Here is a 22,860-nt window from a genome sequence, read left to right as displayed (position 1 = left end):
CGGCCGCTTAACCGACTGAGCCACCCAGGCGCCCCTCCCTAAGGTGGTTTTAAAAGCCAGTCACTACTTTCTTGAACAAAGTGTTTAAAATCATGGGTTGCAATAAAAGGTAATAAAACACAGTAGAAAACATCGAGCACATGGAGTAAAGGTATTCTATATATCCTAGACATTATAAAATAGATGTCAATATGAGAGAAGTTTTTTTAAAAAGAGACCAAACACTGTTGAAGGGTAAATGGCACTAAGGACGACAAGAGCAAGGGCTCTAAGCAAGGGCTCTAATTCCAGGATACTGATGGACTCATTAATTGACTTGAGCCTTGGTCTCAGCCAGTGTGTGAAAGGAGCTCTTACAAAGAAGTAATTCTCGCCTGGGAGGTGTTTTTATACCAAAACTCTATACTGTTTCCCTCAAAAAAAGTTTATTTTAGAGTGAGAACATGTCACTGCTATTTTTAAATCCTTGTGCATTCAGGGTTTAAGTAGTCTTGGTACAGGATACAGTCAAATCATGATACACTTCAGTGATTTTATACTGAGTCACATACTTAATATAAAGGCACATTTTACTGAATAAAAAAATAAGTGTTAAATCTTGAGCTTTTAAATTAGAATTTCATAAAGTGCTTTTCATAAAGTCTCATATATTATGGTAATTAAGTGGATATAATTTCCTTTACAAAGGCACCTTGAAAACTATTGGCACATGGCATTTCGTCTTGCTCCCTTTTTTTTTTTTTTTGTAATTTGGAAGTTTCTTCACGTCTTCTCTTCCACTTCATTTAGGTTTTTCTTAACAATTCATCATCTGAATAGACAGCCCTGTTATAGACTAAGGTGAACTTTAACTTGTCACTTTAAAGGTCAAGTTTTAGGCAGTTTTAGGAGTTTAGCAATTTCCCTGGTGTATAAACTGATTCTTAATGATTTAAAGAAAATTCTATTCAAGTGGCAAATTTAGAGCCAAAAGACTAATTCAGAGTCCATGATTTGATTTAAACACATGTTTTATCTTCAGGGTTTTTTGCTCTTTTCTCAGTATCATCTGGAAATAAGTTGATAGCTGTCACAGGTATAACATTTGCTTTATCCAATTGAAGAATTCCTCTGAAATATAAAAATCAAAATTAAACATTTCCCCGTCTACAGTTTGGTAGTAAGAAAGGCCTACTTTAAGGTTATAATGAAATATATACCCTGGGGTTAAGTGCTTTTGCTTCATTTTACTTAGTTTATAATAGTTGGACAAGCTCTGAGTCCAAAGTTTGCTTTAACCAAGCTGAGCGAACAGAAGGTGTAAGAGGAAGTTCCTTACTTACACTGTAAGTAGGGAAAGGACTGGGTAAGTACAGATCTCCAAGGCAGACAGAAGCCCAGATTTGCACAAGTTGGTCTAAAAGACCAGGCCCAAGCAGGTTTCTAACTAGTACTCACCACTGGGATGCAACCTTAGATAGATAGATAGATAATTTATTTTTTAATGTTTATTTGTTTTTGAAGGAGAGAGAGACAGAGTGTGAGTGGGGGAGGGGCAGAGAGAGAGGGAGACACAGAATCCGAAGCAGGCTCCAGGCTCCGAGGCATCAGCACAGAGCCCGACGCAGGGCTTGAACTCACAAACTGCAAGATCGTGACCTGAGCCGAAGTCGGACGCTCAACCAACTGAGCCACCCAGGCGCCCTGCAACCTTAGATATTTAGACAGCATTTTCCCTTTTTTCCCCAAAGTACCTGACCAGGGAGGAGATCTCTGGATTGTATCCAAGACCTCTTTTGCAAGTTCAGTGTTATCCTAATTGAGATGGCAACTGAAGTTAGTTATTTATGGAACTCATCAAGCTGATTCTAAAAGTTCACAAGGGAGAAACTGCAAGAATAGTTGTAACAACTTTTTTAAAAAAAACAACGGTGGGGGGGGGGGAGACGGTTGCTGGTTTTATTAATGCAGTATAGGAATTAGAACTCTGCCGCTGGCACAGTGCTTGACAAAGCAGGAGGAATAAGGCTAATATGTGCAGGAATTTAGTTCATAATAAGGTAATATTCCGATTCAGTGGGCAAATTATAGCTGGAACAGTAGCCTCTCTGGAAAACAAAAAATCAGAATTCTGGCCTCACCTGTACGCAAGTGCTGGTAAAAAAAGTTTGAAGACGACACTTAAATAATTTTAAGAAGGGAAAAGGTCTACTTAAGAAAAATTTAAAACCCTTAAAAGCCACAAAGGACTTTGCTCTAACCCCAAACTTAAACTTTTTTCTTTTCCTTTTTTTTGTAAGGAGGCTTTACACCCAGGGCAGAGCCCGATCGGGCTTCAGCTCACGACCCCGAGATTAAGACCTGAGCTGAGATCAAGAATCAGACACTTAACTGATTGAGCCACCCAGGAGCCCCCAAATTTAAAATTCTTGTATGATACTAGAATTGAGAGCAAAAGACAAATCACAGTCTGGGATTAAAAAAAAAAATGGAAAAGATACTATGTGTGTATAACAAACAAAGGAGCTCCAATATACTAATGATTACAAAAGGCAACACAACTGAAAAATGGACAAAGGCTATGAACAGGCATGTCACAGGAGAAAGAGCCAGCCAGCTATCACAGAGATGCTAGACTCAGCCAGACCTGGGCTCGCAAGGATGCTAGTAAGAAGAAAATGCGGATTAATTAAAATGAGATTATATTTTTGTCCCCAGTGGCAAAAACAAAAGATTGCTGTCAAGTGTTGGCAAGATATTAAATACATACATTCTTTGACCCAGTAAATTCACTTTGAGGAATCTATTCTACATTCAATACACACGTGCAAAGAGATGTATGTACATTTAAGATGTACACTAGGGTGTTACTGGAAATAACATGAACTTGGAAGTTCCTGGAGGGTCTAGTGGAGGAATGGTTAAGTTATGGCATATCCATACTGTAAAACACTGTGCAGCCATAAGGAGAATCAAGAAGCATATCTAAGTGTGGACAGGAAAAGACCTTAAGCCCACGTTCCCAGATGCAAAGGGAATCCTGAGGCGGCACTGCAGACTATTACAAAGTTTCACGATTTCATTTTGAGGGGAGTTCACAGTTCCAACATTAGATTGTACTACACTGTCCTTTCAATGCCGTCAGATCTTTGCCCAGTTGGACTCTGGCAGTTATTATGATAAAAAACAAATACTGTACAAAAGCTAGTGTTGAACAGGAAATAGGGTGGCAGCGTCCAGTCTAAGAGTTTTGTGCAGCGTCCTATAGGCGCATACATCCCATTTGAAAATGTAAGTTAAGAATTACGTACATGCACATGTGTGTACATAAATTAAGAATTAAATAAAAATTTTTAGAGTTTTCTTCTGGCCTAGATGGGGCACCGGGAAAAGTTACTGGCACACTAAGAGTGCTATGTAATAAGAAAGTTTAGGAACCTCTGTCTAGGATAATAAACAATTATAATTACCTTAGCATATGTTTACATCAATACACAGAATTTGGATAAAAGATGCACACCCTAAAAGTTAACAGTGATTCCCCCTAGTTACAAGAATTAAAGAACAGGGAAAAGAAGAGGTATTTTAACTGCTCTCTGTATTTCTGCATTGATGAAATCTTTTACTACTAGAAACTACCTTAGTACAACTGCCATTGATAAAAAGTCCACTTCAGGGGTGCCTGGGCGGCTCAGTCAGTTGAGTGTCTCCTTGGTTTTGGCTCAGGAAATGATCTCACATTGGTGAGTTCGAGCCCCATGTCAGGCTCTGTGATGACAGTGCGGAGTGTGCTTGGGATTCTCTCTCTCTCTCCAAATAAACTTTAAAAAAAACCCAGTATACTGCAAATCTGGTTTTTAATTTACATTTTGTCTTTCCCACAGAGAAGCCCGTAACAAAACATTTGGTAAAAGAACAATAAAAAAAAAAACCCTGCAACACAGTTTTCTATGCAGGTTTGCATAATAAAATTCAAAAAAAGTCCTGAGGTTCCTGGCAGTCAAAGGAAATAGAAAGAAACTACTAAGTTCCAGAATTTTCATTTTTAGAAAGAAATGGGAAATGTGAATTCTTCAGGGGAAACCAAACGAAAAGGTGGGAGGGGTACTAATATTTCTTTACTCTGCAGGCACTTTGCTTGCAACATGGCCTTTTATAAAGCAACCCTTTTAAGGGAGGCATTAGTTCAATGTTACACATACAGAAATGGTAGCTTTGAAGACCTTAACGACAAGCAAGTGGAGAAGTGAATGTTTAAATTGCGTCTTTTTTCTGTAAATCCTATGGGCTTTCCAACATAGTACAATATAATTTAAGCCAAAAATTGTGGTCATCTCTAGTCTACTGAGATTTACTTCTACTAAGACGACTAAAATGACTATTTCACTTATTTTTCTGTCTTTCTTTTTTTTAAGTAAACTCTGCCCCCAACGTGGGGCTCCAACTCACCTCAAAATCAAGAGTTGCATGCTCCAACCGACTGAGCCAGCCAGGAGACCCTGACTGTTTAACTTGTAAAACTGCTAACAACAAATTCACTTTTAAATTTATAAAATAATTTCTTAAGGTTAAAAAAATCAAGCTGTACAGAAAGGGAAGAAGTGAAAGTCAGTCTCTCTGCCCCTGCTCTCATTCCCACTCACTAGAGATCACTTTGTCATCCCAGAAATGTTCTATGCACTTATATACATATAAACATAATACTTCTGTTTTACCCAAATGAAATCATACTGTTACGCAATGTTTTTCCCCACCTAATAGATTTTGGACTTTTCGCATCTCAGCTGCACAGAATCCCACTGCGCGTGTAAACCAGTAGTTAGTTTAGCCCCCGCAGGTAAACGGTTCGGAGCTTTCCTCTTCTGCTTTCTGTTACAAGCAATGCCGCACCAAATGCCTTGCTAGTCTTCTAAAATCTACATCGTTTTAGATTGATACTTTGAGGTAGAAAGCACATAGTGAGGCCCGCATTTCATTTGTTCACCCAACACTGCATTTCCCATTAGGATACAGGTTTCCTTTCTCTCCCAGACTAAGTCCTCAGAGAGTAGCTGTCTTATTCACGTCTGAATCCCCAAGACCAGTGTCTTGTTCACAACAAGCGTCTTGATATCCAATAAGCGTCTTGATTTTGCTACAGTTGGAAGACGAGCTAAAAAAAGCCGACATTATTTTCCCTCCCACCTGTCTTATAGCCATCCGTATATTTATATTTTCTACTTTAAAAAACAGTAATACAACTTGCTTTTTAATTAGTAAAAATACTAATGTTGTTTCAAAATAAGAAATACTTACTTGTATTCACAAACTGGGAAAAGCACCTTTAAGATGGTTATTACCACAGCTGCTCCTAGAATTCCAACCACCATGACGTTCAGAAACATAAAAAACACTGGAAAAACGCTGCTCCAGAATCTACACAGATCTTTTCTGAACTTCTCCATCCACTGACACATCACCTAAAAAAGAAGTTTTGATTAGATAAGCCAAGTGTCATCTGATCTCTATGAAACTTCAAAAATTATGTTCCAGTTTAGGGTGATGATAAAATTCTGTATTTTGATTGTGATGCTGGTTACATGGACATCTACCTTTAGCAAAACTTATTTAACTGTATGTTTTAAATGGGTGCATTTTATTTTAAAATGTATCTTGATAAAGTTGTTTACAGTTTTTAAAATTATGCTCTAGTAATATGGGCACAGGAATGTTATTTTATTATCCTTTACGATTGTTTATACTATTGTATATAAATTCAGTGTAAGTAATTGCTAAATGGTAAGAGGTCTGGTTAGTCTATGCAAAACAGACCAGAGGCAACGATGTGTTCCTAATACTTGGAGGACAAGAGCAGGAAGAAAGACAAACACGTTAGCAGTCTTTGGCCCAGGTGGGGAGTTCACCGTGCACAAAAACACAGTGACTCCGCCTAGACTCAGAGTCGACACCAACGTGCGCGAGGATGGTGCGGGCTGCCTCGCTCTGAGGAAGGCAGGTACACAGGGTCAGGGTGCTGGCATGCGGGCAGCAAAAAGTGACCTGACTTTCCCAGCAACCCCAAATAAGCAATCTCAACCCTCAGCGGAAACTTCAAAGAAGTCTCTGGAATCCTTTGAGACTAACAACAGACCTCGCTCACTTAAGTAGAAATTATTTTGACTAAGACACCTAGCTCACACGTCTGGAGAAGTCCAGATACTCGGTCTGAACCGTGCGTGCATTCCCAGGCAGTTGTATAACGTCATCAGTAATACAGGAATACTTAATAGGTGCAAATACACACTTGTGTTTGTACCCAGTTCATCTAATCTTGGTTAACGACTGCATGGTTCTACAGATTAAAGGAGGTGCCCCGTTGTACAGATAAAGTGGGGTCAGAGAGACCAGGAACTTGTCCAAGATCACACAACTCGTCAGCAGCAGCACCAAGATTCAGACCTATGCCACCTGACTCCTGGAGGACACTCTGAACCAAGTGTGCTCGGTCACCGTTCAAGATCCTGAGGGCACCACGCGTGTGCGTGCGTACGTGCGCGTGAGGTGGCAGTCACAGAATAAATGAGAATATGGGAATGACTCTGGACGTGAAAATTCCCCCCCAAAGCGAAATCCAATGACTTCACAATCGTGTAACTATATTATTAAATGAAACTTAAAACAGGAATACCAAAAAATAAAATAACCGTGAGCTCATCATTAACAATGTTTCATACTTCCAATCCTCATGGTTTCCACCTCATTTGCAAGGCTATTTTCTTCCAAAAATGCTTGTAATATAAAGAGAACCCCAAATACCTACCTTATACGTAGATGGAGGCTCTGCCCTGAGAGGAGTTTCAGGTAACTTGCCCGGTAAAGCATCTTCATCTACGGTGGTTTCCACGTTCCTGATAAGATACTGGCTGGTGGTCTGCAATGAACTAACACTTTCTACTGAGGAGGAAGAGCCAAGTTACCAAAACGCTAGGTGCATGCTGGTGTCTCTCCTACTAGTTCTAACATTACTATTTCAAAAATATGTAGGACACTAAGAGTATGTCTTTTGCCTTGGGAGAAAAAAAAATGACACTTGAATGTTCAGATTTAAATGCTGGACAGGAGCCATAAACTAAAACGGTTACAAGGAGCTATGCTAGTTACGATTCTATTATGCAGAAGGTCAAATCTCCAAAAAGTTCCATGTTTCAATGGGAAGAATGAATACTTCTTTCTCTAAATGAACCTAAACAGTATTCTTTTTTTTTTTAAATTTTTTCTTTTAACGTTTATTTATTTTTGAGACAGAGAGAGACAGAATATGAATGGGGGAGGGACAGAGAGAGAGGGAGACACAGAATGGGAAGCAGGCTCCAGGCTCTGAGCCATCAGCCCAGAGCCCGACGCGGGGCTCGAACTCACGGACCGCGAGATCGTGACCTGAGCTGAAGTCGGACGCTTAACCGACTGAGCCACCCAGGCACCCCAACAGTATTCTTTTTTAAAAAAAATGTTTATTTATTTTGAGAGTGAGAGAGAGAGAGAGAGAGTGAGCGCAGAAGTGGAAGAGGGACAGAGAGAGAGAAAGGGAGAGAGAATCCCAAGCAGGCTCCATGCTGTCAATGCAGAGGTCAACATGGTGTTCGAACTCACAAACTGTGAGATCATGACCTGAGCCAAAACCAAGAGTCGGATGCTTAACCAACTGAGCCACCCAGGTGCCCCATAACCAATTTTCTTATTGTGTATTTTGTGATGACTGCCCAGAGTAAGAGTAGATAATTACCACAAAGTGTCGCTAAGCAGTCATCACTGATCGTTTTTTTTTTTCATCACTTTCTATTAAGACCCAAAATAGATTCCAACGTTTTTAAAGGGACAGAAAAGTAATAGATGTTATAAAACATTTCTGAAAGAAGCTTACTTCCAAACATATTAACTACAATTCAAAAGCTACCCACTAAAAAATTAATTTCCTTAATGCTTTAAGTAACAGTCTTTTAAAGTACCTTTTTTGGAGAGGTTAGGAAGGGTAAATAAAATGTCACTGTCTCGGGAAAGAGAATACAGCATGCTTTCCTCCAAAGGTAGCGTATAGCTTGAATGTCTGAGTATTCCCTGATTCTTAACTAAAATATCAATTTCAGTAACATCCTTTTGTTGAGCCTATGAAAGAAAACATAAACAGTTACTCTTCATTTTAAATAATGGCACAACCCCGTAAGCATCTAAAGCTAACTTTTCCTCCTTGATCTCTTTAACTAAAAAGCTTACCCTGTTCACAATCCCTCTGTATTCCCCTCGCTTTCAGGCATTTAATTAGCAGCTTTAATCTGAGTGTTTGAGCACTCAGAATTACAACCTGGCTCCCCATTGTGTTTCATTTACTTAGACTTAGCCAGAGGAAAAGGCAGCAGAGCCATGAACCAAATTCAATCTTTTCATTTACTTTTCTGTTTACTAATGTTTATAATATCTTAAAGTGACATAAATATGTACAATGTGTTCAGTTTGTTAAAAAAAATTAATACTTCAGATGCTGAACAAATGCTAAACCAAGTAAAAGAAACTTCTAAACGATTGGCTACAGGCAACATTAGGGTACCACTCTTCCTTCTCAAGTCAGATATAAGTAATAAAATAATGGAACACAGGTATAATACCTAGCACAGATCTTTACAATTTAATTCCCAATTAAGAATCGGACTGTCTTACTTGTTTTCCATCGATCTCTACTACCTCTTCTTGAATGACAATTAGTTGCAAACTGGAACCAGACGTCATAGGCCACTCATGAACTAAAATCCTTACACTGACAATTCCAAAATATTCTTTTTCCTCCAAATTTTCCAGATTTTCATTCTTCACTATATAAAAAAAAGTAGTCACAGCTTTGAACAAAAATGCCACCAAACCTGTTACTGAATTTGATTATTTTGATGACATTTACAGGGAACAGGACAGTTGGATAACAGTTTCTTGGCCTTTCTTCATCTCCGACTTCACTGATGTTACAGAATTTATGAAAACAAAGACAACTTGGCAAATCCTCACCATGTTTACAGTCATTGGAAAAGGGAAAAGTGCTTGGTGGTCTTTAGACCACTACACTAGCAACATCACTCCTATTCTTTTACAGAGTTTGTCAAGGAGGAATGAATAAGACGTAACTACTTACAAAGCAGGTCAGAAGACACAGCCAATCCCATGTTTTAGTAAGGGAAGTATATCCATTCATCCATTCACTCATTCACAAAACCCAGGGACATAAGGGGCCTAAAGCAGTAAAGACACTGAGTTTTTTTCTCAATTCTTTCTCCAGTAAGTGACCTGTTGCTACCAGAAAGGGCAGGAATGGGGAGGAGGATGGGACAGCCCTGTAATTACTCTCCACCCGTGGACGATGGGGTAGGATTAGCTACTGGCTACACTCCCCTCTAGCTAAGAGCCCCCCAGCCCACACCAGTGGAGGTGTGGTGTGACCACTGCAGCTGGTCTACAGAACCAGCAGATATCCTATTAAGGCAGAAAACACTACAGAAAATGATAAATCCCTATAAATCCATGAAACTAGTGCAAAAGGAGCACTGAGTTGTTCAACTGTTGGTCCCTCAAATGTTACTGTATGAGGACCGTTAGACAACAAAGGAACCAAGATGGATATTCTACATGCAAACCCAGCTGTTTAAATTGATTCAGTGCCTGTACAGGGCTATTCCCTTTATCTGGAATGTTCTCTACTATTCCCTCTCTCCTCATCCGTTTTTAATAAACTCCTACTTAGGTAGTTCTAGCTACTATATCCCTACATTGCTGAGTTCGTGTCTGTTTTTTTCTTTTTAATTTTTTTAATGTTTATTTTTGAGAGAAAGAGTGCATGTACATGTATGCACCTGTGCGGGAGGGGCATCGAGAGAGGGAGACGGAGAATCCAAAGCAGGCTCTGCACCATCAGCACTGAGCCCGATGCGGGGCTCGGACTCACAGACCATGAGATCGTGACCTGAGCCAAAGTCAGACGCTCAACCAACTGAGCCACCCAAGTGCCCCTCATGCCTTTTCTTTTTCTTTTTAAAGCACTAACTTTCTTGCAGTGTAGCTCTTAGTTTATCAGCTTGTCACCTTGACTAGGCAACGTTCCTTGACAGAATGCATTAAGTTTATTGTTCTATGGCTTTTGTTCAGTAGTGATTCCATCCAGAGTTATAAATACATAATTTAAAATAAATTTGCCATCATAAGTTATCAATACTATTCAAATACCTGGTCAAGTGGTTCTAAATCCTAACTCTGCATCAGAATCAACTAGAAAACAGTACAGACGCCAGAGCCTCTCCCCAATCTCAACACATCAAAATCTCTGGAAGGCACAGACTAACATTTCTAACTTTTTAAATAGCTACAGACATTTCCATTGAGAACCAAGTGACCTAACCTTTTAGTTCGGCCCAAGTGTTCACAAAACTGGTCCTCCTAGACTTTGCTGTTTCTGTGAATAAACTCACCCTTCTCCAAACCAGCAAAGACAAAAGTTACCAGGTTACATTTGATTTCTTCACCCTCATTCCCTGCGTCCAGTTAGTTGCTTCTTTCAGGCCATTCCGGGTCCAGATTCTCTTATATTTGTCCTTTCCATCCCTCCCTCCCTACTCAACCAATATGTAGTTCATGAACTACTTACTGTTATAATAGTTACTGAACTACTTGCTTCTTTAATCTCTCCCCCTTTAAACCATTCACACAACAGCGCCAGATTAATCTTCTGTAACAGAGTTTTGATTACGCAGCCTCCTTGCTCAAATGCCTTCAGTGGCAACCTGTGACTTTTTTGGTAGTTCTCCGAATGGTCCTTCTTCAGGCTCCTTAGGGGGGCACTCGCTGCTCCCCCTTCTCTCTGGTCTGCCTATCCTCCCTCGTATCCTCTAAGGCTCCTAACTGTAAAACTTCCCCGCTCTTGTGGTCCATCTCAGTGTTTTCCCTGTTTGCCCATCGGTCTTGCTCACAGAACAGTAGGCTCCCTGTCAGCATATCTGTACGTCCAAAGGCTGGCGCTCTAGGGCACAAGAGATTCGATGGATGAGAAAATGCGGTCTTATAAATACATCAGAGTGGTGATTCTTCAGTCCCCAGTCTGGTAACTCTGCTGCAGGATAAAATTAAATTAAAAACAAAAGCCCTTGATATTCTGACTTTCCCTACTGTGGTAGGCAGCTTCCAAAAACGGCTCTCACTGACCCCTGACCCCGATAATTCACGTCCTTGTGTAATTCCCTCTTGCTAAGCGTGGGCTGGACCTAGTGACCTGTTTCCAACAGACAGAACACAGTAAAAGTGATGGAATGGCACATCTATGGTTGGATTATAAGGGCTAGGACTTCTGTCTTGCTAGTACTCTCTTGCTGACAGTCTCCCTTGTCCTCTCACCCATAAAGCCAGCCGCCATGTTGCGAGATGCCCTACAGAGGTCCACGTGGCAAGGGAAGGAGGGAGCCCTCCAGCCAACCTCTTGTGAGGAACTGAGGCCTCAGTGTGACAGTTCACAAGAACTAAGTCCTGTCAACACCCGGGAGGAGCTAGCAAGCAGATCTTCCCCAGTGGAGCCCTGAGATGACTGCGTCTTTAGGACAAAGCCAGAGGTCCCAGCTAAGCCGGGCTCGGATTCCTGACTTACAGGAACCACGAGATGATACTGTCACTAGCTACTAAGTTGAGGATTAAATTGTTACACAGCGATAACCAATACACCTACCAAAGGAGAATTATTTTTAAAATTTAAGGAAAGAAGACTTTTTGTTGAGGCTGTATTTAATGTTTTGAAGATTCTTACAACTGATAAGATGGGCATTTACTGCAGCTATCAACAAAACTCAGTGCAATGCCTGGATGACCAGGAAGGTGGCTACAACACAGACAGCAGCCAGGTCACACTCCATAGCAAATTCAGTGACGGATATAACGTCAACAGAATGATTATATAAGCCAGCGATAGCACTTCTTTTCCTAGCTATGAGGAATTAGCTTGTTGTTCGCCAACTTTCTCACTGAGAGCTACTAGAAAAGATGTGACAACAACCACAAAAAAGAACACAAGGGGCACCTGGGTGGCTCAGTCAACTGAGTGAGCGTCTGACTTTGGCTCAGGTCATGACCTCATGATTCATGAGTTCGAGCCCCCCATTGGGCTCACTGCTGTCAGCGTGGAGCACGCTTCGGGTCCTCTGTCCCCACCCTCCCTCCGCCTCTCCCCAACTCATGTGTGCGCACTCTCTCTCTCTCAAAAATAAAGAAACGTTAAAAAATAAAATAAAATAAACGCACACATCTACACTCAAAACCCAAATCTGTCCAGAGGCACCAGAGAGCTTTTAAAAAGACGGCCACGGGGCGCCTGGGTGGCTCAGTCGGTTGAGCGGCCGACTTCGGCTCAGGTCATGATCTCGCGGTCCGTGAGTTCAAGCCCCGCATCGGGCTCTGTGCTGATGGCTCAGAGCCTGGAGCCTGTTTCAGATTCTGTGTCTCCCTCTCTCTCTGACCCTCCCCCGTTCATGCTCTGTCTCCGTCTCAAAAATAAACGTTAAAAAAAAAAAAAAAAAAAAAAAAAGACAGCCAGCACCCCCACAAGGCATTTGCTGATTGCCCGGCTGAATAGGTAGAGAAGCTGGAAAGCTCAATAGAAAACAACGACAGAGAAGTAAAGAGGCAGACGTCGGCAGTCTCACATAGAGGGGCATAAAATAAAGATTGTGGCTACAAAGGTATCCAGGACTTGTGACAAGATCTTAGAGAGAAGGGAGGCACAGAAGTAAGCCAACATTCTGTGCAGTTTTCCCCACTGAAGCGTTTGCCGATTAGTAAGTCAGGCTTGGTTGAGAAACTGAGCATATACCTAAGACACTGAGAAGTTAAGCAGAACTTCTGACAGGCTCCTGACAGTAGGGAATTTTGGGACCCACAAAAGAAGGGCCCTCAGAAACACCCCAAGTTCTCACTTGGGACCTATGATGAGCTACGTGTGAGGAGTAACAGTTAATGAGGAATAGTCTAAGCCTTGCAAAGATGAGAATCCAGCCTTCAAACAGTCTAATCCTCGATTTAAAAATTAAGGTACTCTGCCTCTTATTATCATGACTGCCAGGGGTTAAAGTAAATCCTCTTTGGAGTAAAATAATATTATCCAGAGCCTTTATAGCTTTTCCTACACAGTATCAAAAACAACAACACATATTGGAGAAGCATCATGAGGAAAAAAACTGGCATCTAGAGGGCTCAGTCAGTGAAGCATCCCACTCTCGATTTCAGCTCCAGTCATGGTCTCACAGTTTGTGAGATGGAGTCCTGTATTGCACAGAGCCCACTTGGGAGGATTCTCTGTCTGCCTCTCTCTGCACCCTCCCCTGCTGGTGTGCTCTCTCTGAAAATAAATAAATAAACCTTTAAAAAAAAAAAAAAAAAAGAGGGGGGCAATAAACAGATCCAGAGGGGCTCAAGAAATTAGACTGAGCAGACGTGAACTTCAAAGTTACTGAAAGTAGGGGTGCCTGGCTGGCTCAGTCGGTAGAGCAAGCAACACCTGATCCTAGGGTTGTGTCAGAGCCCCACATTGGGCGTAAGAGATTACTTAAGAAATAAAGTTACTGAAAGTAATAGGTTCAAGAAAAGCTATGGTAAAATGGAGAATTTCACCAGACCAGTCTAAGCTATTACAATAAAAATTAAAATTAAAAAAAAAAAGAGGTGGCCCCATATCTGGGGCCCATGTGGGAGATGAAGAAGAAGGAAGGAAGGAAGGAAGGAAGGAAGGAAGGAAGGAAGGAAGGAGGAAGGAAGGAAGGAAGGAAGGAAGGAAGGAAGGAAGGAAGGAAGGAAATAAATGGAAATCCTAGAGGTAAAGTTTAGTAAACAAAATTAACTCAATTACACAGAGCTGACGAATTTGTGTGCGAGGAGGATGAAAAGAAAAAAAGGAGAGAGAAAAAAAGTGTAAAATATATATGGAACCTTGTGAAAGTTTCACACATATGTGTAAATAAGAAGCAAGAAGAGAATAAGAAAGAGGATGCAGAAGTAGCACTCGTTGAAAAGATAACAGCCAAAAAATTTTCCCAAACTGACAGAAGATATCAAGTCACAGATTAAAGGTCTGCACACCTGGGCACATCACGGTAAGACTACTGAAAACCAAAGACTCAGAAAAAACTACCAAGGACAACGACAGAAAAGACCCATATTATCCACAACAGAGCAATGAGCCTGACACGGACTCAACAGAAACTACAGAAGTAAGAAGACCATGAAATCAGTCTTTAAAACACTAACTTATGAAGAACTAACCTATATTTCCATATCCAGTAAAAAGATCCTCTTAAAATGAAGGCAAAGTAAAGATGTTTTCAAGCGATAGCTCACATCATTCACTGCTAACAAATCTGTGTTAAGGGGATTTCCTAATCCCCTCCTAAGGGGAATTTTTTAGGCAAGAGGAAAGTGACCTCAGAGAGGAACACAGATAAGGAATGAAGAGCGATGGCAAAGGTAACCATTAAGGTAAAAATAAATGAGTACTGGACTCCACAAAATAATAAGAACAGTTATGCTGCATAATTATGGGTGTGCTGTATAATATTAGGGCTTAAGAACACAAAGAGTTGGAGCTCCTGGGTGGCTCAGTCGGTTGAGCATCTGACACTTGATTTTGGCTCAGGCCATGATCCCACGGTCATGGGATCGAGCCCCCGCGTCGGGCTCTGTGCTCAGCCTGGAGCCTGTTTAAGATTCTCTTTTTCTCTTCCCCACTTCTGCCCCTCTTCCCCACTTCTTCTCTAAAATTAAAAAAAAAAAAAAGAAAAGAACACAAAGAGTTAAAATGTATGACAATAACAACACAAAATCAATCAGAAAGGGAATAAATGGAGTTTATGTGTGCTAAGGTTCTTGTATTGTTTGGGAAGTGATAAAAATACTCGTTAGTTGATTTCAAGGGTAACCATTAAAAGAATAGTAAAATAACATAAAAACCAATAAGAAAAAGGGAAATGATGAAACAAAAAATAAATAACCCGGAAGAGGACATAAGGAGAAGAAAAAGGAACAAAAAACAGGTAGGACACAAATAGGAAACAAGTAATTAAGATGAAAGATTTAAATCCAAATATATTCGTTATTACATTAATGTAAATAAATTAAAATCCCAATTAAAAGACAAATTGACAGACTGATTAAAAAAAAAAAAACACATCAATATATGCTGCTTATAAGAGATTCACCTTAATTACAAGGACCCAGAAAGACTGAAAGAAAATGCAAAGATACCACACAACAATCCACCTCCCTCCTACCCACCAGGCCAAAAAGCAATTATTGTTAAAATAACAGAGGTACTGCTGATTTTAAAGCAAAAATGTCACTAGAGATAAAGAACATATTATAATGATAAAAAAGTCAATCTAAAGAAAGACATAACAGTTCTAAATCTGTATGAATTTAGTAATACTGTGCCAAAATATAGAAAAGCAATAATTAACAAAGCTGAGACAACAAAGCTACATAGTGGAGATTTAACATACCATTCTCAGTAAATGACAGAACAAGCGAACAAACAAAAAACTCAGCAATTCCATAACAGATTGAACAATATGATTAGCCAAATTTTACCTGACATATACAGATCACACCCAAGTAATTATGTACTGTACTTCCTTTTTTTTTTAATGTTGTAACGTTTATTTATTTTTGAGAGAGACAGAAAAGCGTGTGTGCAAGCAGGAGAGGTGCAGAGAGGCGGGGACAGAGGATGTGAAGTGGGCTCCCGCAGCGAGCCTGATGCAGAGTTCAAACTCATGAACCATGAGATCACGACTGAGTCGAAGTTGGATGCTTAACCGACTGAGCCACCCCAGGTGCCCCGATGTACTTTCTTTTAAAGGACACATGGACATCACCATTTACTAACACTGACCATCTGCCAAGCCACAAAGCAAGTCTCTAATTTCAAAGGGTTAAAATTATACACAGCATAGGGGTGCCTGGGTGGCTTAGTCGGCTGAGGGTCTTGATTTTGGCTCAGATCATGATCTCAGGATTTGTGAGATCGACCCCACATTGGGCTCCATGCTGAGCGTGGAGCCTGCTTGGAGTTCTCTCTCTTCCTCTCCTTCTGCCCTGCTCGCACATACACACACACACTCTTTCTCTCTCTAAAAATAAATAAATAAACATTAAAAAAAATTATGCACAGTATGCCTCTAATGATAGAGGTGGAAACAGTAAAAACAAAAGTTCCAAAATGTTTGGAAATTAAGTACTATAACTTCTAAATGGACCACAGGACAAGGGGATATCGCAACAAATAATTTGAAAATACTACGAATTGAATGGACAATCAAAGTACACGATAAATCAAGTGCAGAATACAATTGTTCAGAGAAAAATTTACTGCTCTAAATGCATATATTAAAACAGGTAGTAATGCTATACATATTTCTCATATTCTTTATTTCCTTCAAACACTATGGTACAATGTGACATATTTGCTTATCTTTGAACAACTCAAGATTTCAAAAGGTTAAAAAGAAAAATGTCATCTGGACTTAAGGGCAGAAGAAACAGAAAAGGAAAGCATCAGACCAACAACATTATTTTTCTCTTTACTTTTTATATCTGTGATAAGCACTCCTCCAAGATTTTGCCTCTTACTTGTAAATCTCCACTTATGAACTTCCTGCACATCCTTACATGGATATCAACCTACCAGAAATGCAGCTCCAGTCAATGCCCACCTCACGAAAAAGAAATGGGAATATGCCAAGAATAACCAATATAAAGTAGGATTTGAATTTTAAACACATTAGTATTACTATATACTCCAATAATGACATATATTATTAATTTAAAATGGAAATACGTCAAAGAACTGTGTTTCACAAATCTAATATTACTAAAAGCAGAACAATTATGGAAAAAATTTAGTAGTACTCACCTATCCAAGTCTGACAGCTTATTCGGGTTACACCACTGTTGACAGGCAAGTCATTTACATATACCTGTCCACTCTCGTAGGTTATGTTAAGAAAAACCTTAAAATAAAGCAGCATATACATTAATTCCAATTGTTTATAAATGATGACAAAATCTTCATGTAAAAAATACATGATCTAACTGAACTAGATGTGTAGGCAAAAATAACATAGGCTGCCTAATACTTAGCTAAGTAACATATTAAAATCATAATCAAAAGGAGACAAACCTGTTCTGTAGATACAGCCCCATCATCCTTCAGGGTAGTTACATTAATTCTGAGGCTGTCCTGCAAAATATATATATATATATATATATATATAAATTGGATAGGTGAAATTGCACTTCACAGAATGGGAATAACTCAGTTCTTTTTCTTTTCCCTTCAATTACATTTATTGTATAATCACTCATAACATCGACATTTTGTAAAACCCAGCATTTTTCACAGGACTTTTTGTGCCCTTATTCACAATTCCAACTTTTCATAAACTGTATTTCTTCCACTTAACTATGAAATATATCACATTTAACAGCCTATAACATGCAAATGTAAAGTTTAAAAGAAACGATTAACACTCATATCCCTACTACCTAGGTTAAAAACTAGAATACTGTCCACACCTTAGAAGTCACCCCCTTTCTATCACGTTCCCTTATCCTCAGAAGGAATCCCTGGGTTGTCTTCCATATTAATCGCTCTTTTTTTTTTTTTTTTTTTAGAGAGAGAATGAGAGGGAGAGCGAGCTCACAAGAGGTGGGGGAGGAGGGCAGAGGGAGACAGAATCTCCGCGCTGAACATGGATCCTGACATAGGGCTCCATGACCTGAGCAGAAATCAAGAGTACTGACTGAGCCACCCAGGTGCCTCTTTTGCTTTTCTTTATAGTTTTACTGTCTCTCTCTCTCTCTCTCTAAGCAACATATTGTTTAGTTTCACCCGTTTCTGAGCTTTATGTAAGTGGAACAATTTTATATGTATTCTTCTGGAACTTATTTACAACTGTTGATGCATGCAGCTGTGGACATTTATTTACAGTACTGCATAAAAAGCCCATCAAATGATTACCAATTTACTTATTTGTTCTACTATCAATGGACATTTGAATTGTTTCCAACTTTTTTATTTGCATAAACAAAACTGCTCTAACTCTTCTTAAATGTGTCCCCTAGTGCCCATGGACAAGTATGTACTGTGCAAAATCAGTTTTAGTACCTCTCAAGGCATGCTCAAAAGCAGTTATTCAAGTATTTGCTTCTTTACTTTCATTTTTTAATATTTTAATTTTTTATGTTTTTACTTATTTGAGAGAGACAGAGTGCAAGCGGGGGAGGGGCAGAGAGAGAGGGAAACACAGAATCCAAAGCAGGCTCCAGGCCCCAAGCTGTCAGCACAGAGCCCAACGTGGGGCTCGAACTCACGAACTGTGACATCATGACCTGAGTCTAAGTCAAACGCTTAACTGACAGCCACCCAGGTGCCCCAAGTTTATTTATTTTTTAAAGTTTATTTGTTTTGAGAGAGAGAGAGAGAGAGAGAGAGGGCGCGAGCAGAGAGAGAGGGAGAGAGAATCTCAAGCAGGCTCTGCATCATCAGCGCAGAGCCTGATATGGGGCTTGAACTCACTAACTGCAAGATCATGACCTGAGCCGAAATCGAAAGTCAGATGCTCAACTGACTGAGCCATCCAGGTGCCCCAAATATTTAAGTTTATTAATGACATGCTTTCTATAGAGAAGAAAGCAGTATTTTAAGAAATATTCACCAATACTCAAAGGAATTGCAATTTGTCATTTGTAAAACAAATCCTTCCCCTAATTTTTTTCACAGATAGATGCTGTTATTCTGGAATAAAAAAATATTTTTCATGGGAGTATTCTTAACTTTGAAAATTGTTCATAAACAAAATAATATACAAGTGAATCTCTTGGCACTGTGACTGCTTCCAATACTTTATATATCTCCAACAAATGAGAGAATAAAACTGAAGTGATTTTATGAGGTTGAGGTGATTCTACTCAAAGAACAGGGTTCTAACATGGAAAGCCTATACCGTACATTTAGGCTCACTCTGGTATACCTGCCAACTTACACTGGGGCATACGAAACTTCAGAACCAGCCTGGCTTTCTCCTGGCCCACCCTTATCTAGAACTAAGCATGAGCTAGAACCAATACATTCATCTTTAGAACAAACCAACACTCAGTAAGTCATCAAACTGGTGGTATATTTTTTGGTGTCCTAATTCCAGCCAAGAATTCTTTTCAAAATAGAGGACCCGTTGATTATGGACTATTGTTTCTTCTAACAGCCCAGAGAAAACCCTCCAATGATGGTATTCTAAGAAACCTTTTTATAGCTTCTGCCTTTCAGCAGTGAACATACACTGTATTACTAGTAATTTTCTGCACTTACATATATCACCTGCCTAGTAAAATCTGGGGTTGGTAAAAGACACTGGGGTTTGTAAAAGACAACTAACAGATACTATCATGCTGTATGTTGCAGAGAACCAAAGTCAATTAAGCTTTTTGGTCTTCCTGAATGATCTCATTTCAGAAGAGATTCTAATCCGTTACTACCTCCTGGGCCCAAGTTTAGAGATAGGTCATATTTCTTGCTCTTCCTGAGAGCCTCTAACTGAACTGGAAGTTCAAGCTTGTGAGTCAAGTCACTTAAAAAGTGGGTGGCAGAACTGAAGTTTCTACCCACCCATTTTCAATTCTTCCTCTAATTCCTTCCCTCACAAGATGCCCAGCTGGTACACAATGGCATCCTAAGGACATCCTAAGGCTTAAAATAAATGAATTAAGTCTGAGGGAAATACATGAAATAAATATTTACACATATAAGAAAATAAGTGCAGGGGCGCCTGGGTGGCTCAGGCAGTTGGGCGTCCAACTTTGGCTCAGCTCAGGTCATGATCTCACAGTTCATGAGTTTGAGCCCTGTGTCGGCTCTGACGCTAACAGCTTGGAGCCTGGAGCCTGCTTCGGATTCTGTCTTCCTCTCTCTCTGCCCCTTCCCCGCTCACACTTTCTCTGTCTCAAAAATAAACGTTAAAAAAAAATTTTTTTTTAAAAAGTGTCCTCTGGATGCCTCTCTTTGGTGACTAAGTTATTTTAATATTAGAAGAACGTACTATAAAAATTTGTATTATTTGACAACCTGGGTAGCCTCAACTTCCAACAACTCATATGTAAACAAAACAGAACATGCTTATAATCCGGTAGATCTGAGCCACTGAAGGGCTATAGAGAGACTTTTCCTCACTTCAATCAGTTTTCTTACATTCAGATCAGGTTGGCTACAAAAATGAATAGATGAGCAGATAAACAGATGAGCATAAAGCAAACCGAGGGAGGCCTGGTTGGCTCAGTAGGTTAAGCACGGGACTCTTGATTTCAGCTCAGGTCATGATCTCACAGTTTGTGGGATTGAGACCCGCGACGGGCAGTGCCCTAACAGGGCAGATCCCGCTTGGGATTGTCTCCCTCTCTCTCTGCCTCTCCGCACGCACATGCTCTTTCTCTTGCAAAATAAACAAACATTAAAAAAATAATAAAGTAAGTATAGTGAAACATTAATAGCAGTCTAAGTTTGCACTATTCAATATGGTACCCACTAACCGCATGTGGCTATTTACATTTAAATTAACTAAAAGTTTAAAAACTCAGTTCCTCAATCATCCTGGTCAGCCACATTTCAAACGCTCATTAAGAGTAGTCTTGTGACTACTGTAATGCAGAGAGCAGACAAACACCATCACCATACAGTGGTCTACGGGACTGCACTTATCTAACGTGGTGACCACTGTAAAATTCTTTCAAATGTTGTGTGCATTTGAAAATTTTCACAATGCAATGTTGAGGAAGTTAGATCAAGAGGCTTCAGCTTCCCATGTAAACATTTCCAAGGAATGAGATGTCTCCCTCTCGCTGCTCAGCATTCTTTCATCTGTGAAATTCTGAGTATAGATCTGGACTTTCCAAAAGTGGAAGGCGGGCATAAAAAAGAAGAACTGAAATGATGAATTCACTAAGCCCACAGTGCAGTGTACTTTCAGCTCGCAGTCAAAATGCATTTTTCTCGAACTATAGGGACTTAAATGTCTTTTGGGTTTACAAGTGATTATGATGAATCTTTAAAATTTGGAAAATAATGTATTACTGGCACTTTAGGAATCATTTCATTTGTACTTGGTCTCTTGGTGCTTTGCCAATCACATTCACATTTTGACCAGTTGCAACTGTGGTCCACATACAATTTCAAATACAAGTGGTTCTTAGGGTTTGCATTGTTGTGGCTTCTTGAAAGGCCCCAGCAGAACTGAAACTGAGATATGCTCTTTATTTTTGTTCCCAGGGAGAGTAATGTCATTAAATTTTTTTTTTTTTAAAGTGACATTTATGGTGTAAGTCACCCCTGGATGTGGAGTATTCAAGTCCCGACCAGTAAGAAAAGGCATACCTATATTCTTTCTTTTCATTTTGGGAAAACTCGCATTTCAAAATCTTCAAACTTTTCCCAACCATACATGCAATCGATGAATGGCAAATACTGGTTTAATTCAGCAGGACTCCCCGGCAAAAACGGAAGAACCAGCCACCCTCTAGTACAAGGATGCAGCGGTTCTCCAACTTTTAGCTGGCCTCAGGTTCACCTGGAGGGCTTGCTGACTTAAACTGTTGGGCCTCACCCCCAGAGCATCGGATTAGTGCGTTTCCAGCAGTTTCCCAGGGGATGCTGGTGCGGCCGGTCCTGCCACGCTCAAAGATCCACTCCTCCTAACACCCACCAAAGGGACGACGTCAGGTTAAGCGTCGGGTCTTCAGCCCTTCTCCTCCCGCCCCGTCGACCCGGCGTAGGCGCACCCCGGGGCCCTGCCCGCCGGGGGAAGGCAGTCCTTCCCGCCGGGGCAGACAGGTGGCCTGGAATCGTTCCTGTTCCCTCACCGAGCCACTTCTACATTTCCCGTGCACATAAGGCAGAAACACCGCCTTGCCCCAGTGCCCGCTCTACCCCAGGAAGGCGCCATTACAAAAGGCTGAGAGCATTTGTGATCGGGTACTTTCGATGGCAAAACCCCCTCAGGCTGGCAACAGTTGGGGCTGTTGTAAGAATCCCTAAGTTTCGCTGCACAAGGCTTAACCACACATTAAAGGGCCCTCTTCGCTTTCTCGCTTCCTCCCAGGCCGCCCCCATTTCCTTGGGGGCTTCTCCCCACTACTCTCTGGGGCGCCCGGACCCCAGCCCCTGGCCCGTCGGGCGGTCTTAAGAGGCATCGACGAGGACGCCGCAATCCCACGGCTCTGGCCCGCGCCTCGCCAGAGGGTCCGGGCGGAGGAGCGGCCGAGTCGCGCCCGCTCTGCCCTACCTTCGGGGCTCGGGGCGGCAGGGGCAGCTCATGGGTAACGGTCATCAGCCACCCGGCGGCCGGCAGCGCCGCGAGCAGGAGCAGCCGGAGGGCAAACGGCGCGGGTGGAGAGCCCTCCATCTTGGACAGGCCAGCTGCGGTGGACAGCCGGGAGCTGAGGGCCGAGCCAGCCCGAAGGGCGGGGACGGGGCGAGGCTATTGGGGGGCGGGACTCTGAGAGGCGGGGCGGGAGCGAGCCGGTCCGTGGAAGGAACCCGCGGCACCGGTGGGCGGGGACTCTGGAAAAAACGGGCTGCGCACGCGCACCGCCACGAAACGTCGAGGGGCGGAGTCAAGCGGGGGAAGGTCCGATTTCGTCATTAGAGTGGAGGTGTGGGTTGGAGGGAGCTACTAATCCGAACGGAGTGAAAAGATTTTGGATGCTATTATTTTAAAATTAGTATATTCTAGCAAGACTAGTATATATGGGTATGCTCATAACTTTAGCTGTGTGTATGTGTTTACATATATAAAA

The 22,860-nt window shown here is 41.1% G+C and overlaps 1 protein-coding gene across 2 annotated transcripts; it reads right to left on the bottom strand.

Annotated features, from left to right (window-relative positions):
- Positions 1 to 992: 992 nt before the first annotated feature.
- Positions 993 to 22,584, bottom strand: GINM1 (glycoprotein integral membrane 1). 2 transcript variants are annotated; one of them, XM_042940056.1, is made up of 8 exons: positions 22,347 to 22,584; positions 17,198 to 17,257; positions 16,931 to 17,027; positions 8,671 to 8,822; positions 7,965 to 8,121; positions 6,779 to 6,909; positions 5,275 to 5,438; positions 993 to 1,110 (listed from the first exon to the last, which is right to left on the bottom strand). In XM_042940056.1, exons 1-8 carry the CDS (start codon positions 22,464 to 22,466, stop codon positions 999 to 1,001), a joined length of 993 nt encoding a protein of 330 aa, XP_042795990.1. In that variant the 5' UTR covers positions 22,467 to 22,584; the 3' UTR covers positions 993 to 998. The 2 variants fall into 2 exon arrangements, with proteins under 2 accessions (XP_042795990.1, XP_042795989.1); XM_042940055.1 differs by having other exon boundaries at positions 6,779 to 6,912; positions 22,347 to 22,583.
- Positions 22,585 to 22,860: the final 276 nt, after the last annotated feature.

The sequence above is a fragment of the Panthera leo genome, chromosome B2 (assembly GCF_018350215.1).
Source record: "Panthera leo isolate Ple1 chromosome B2, P.leo_Ple1_pat1.1, whole genome shotgun sequence".
NCBI classification, from domain to species: Eukaryota; Metazoa; Chordata; class Mammalia; order Carnivora; family Felidae; genus Panthera; species Panthera leo.
The sequence above is the reverse complement of the archived record's forward strand: the minus strand, read 5'-3'. Positions and strand labels throughout refer to the sequence as shown.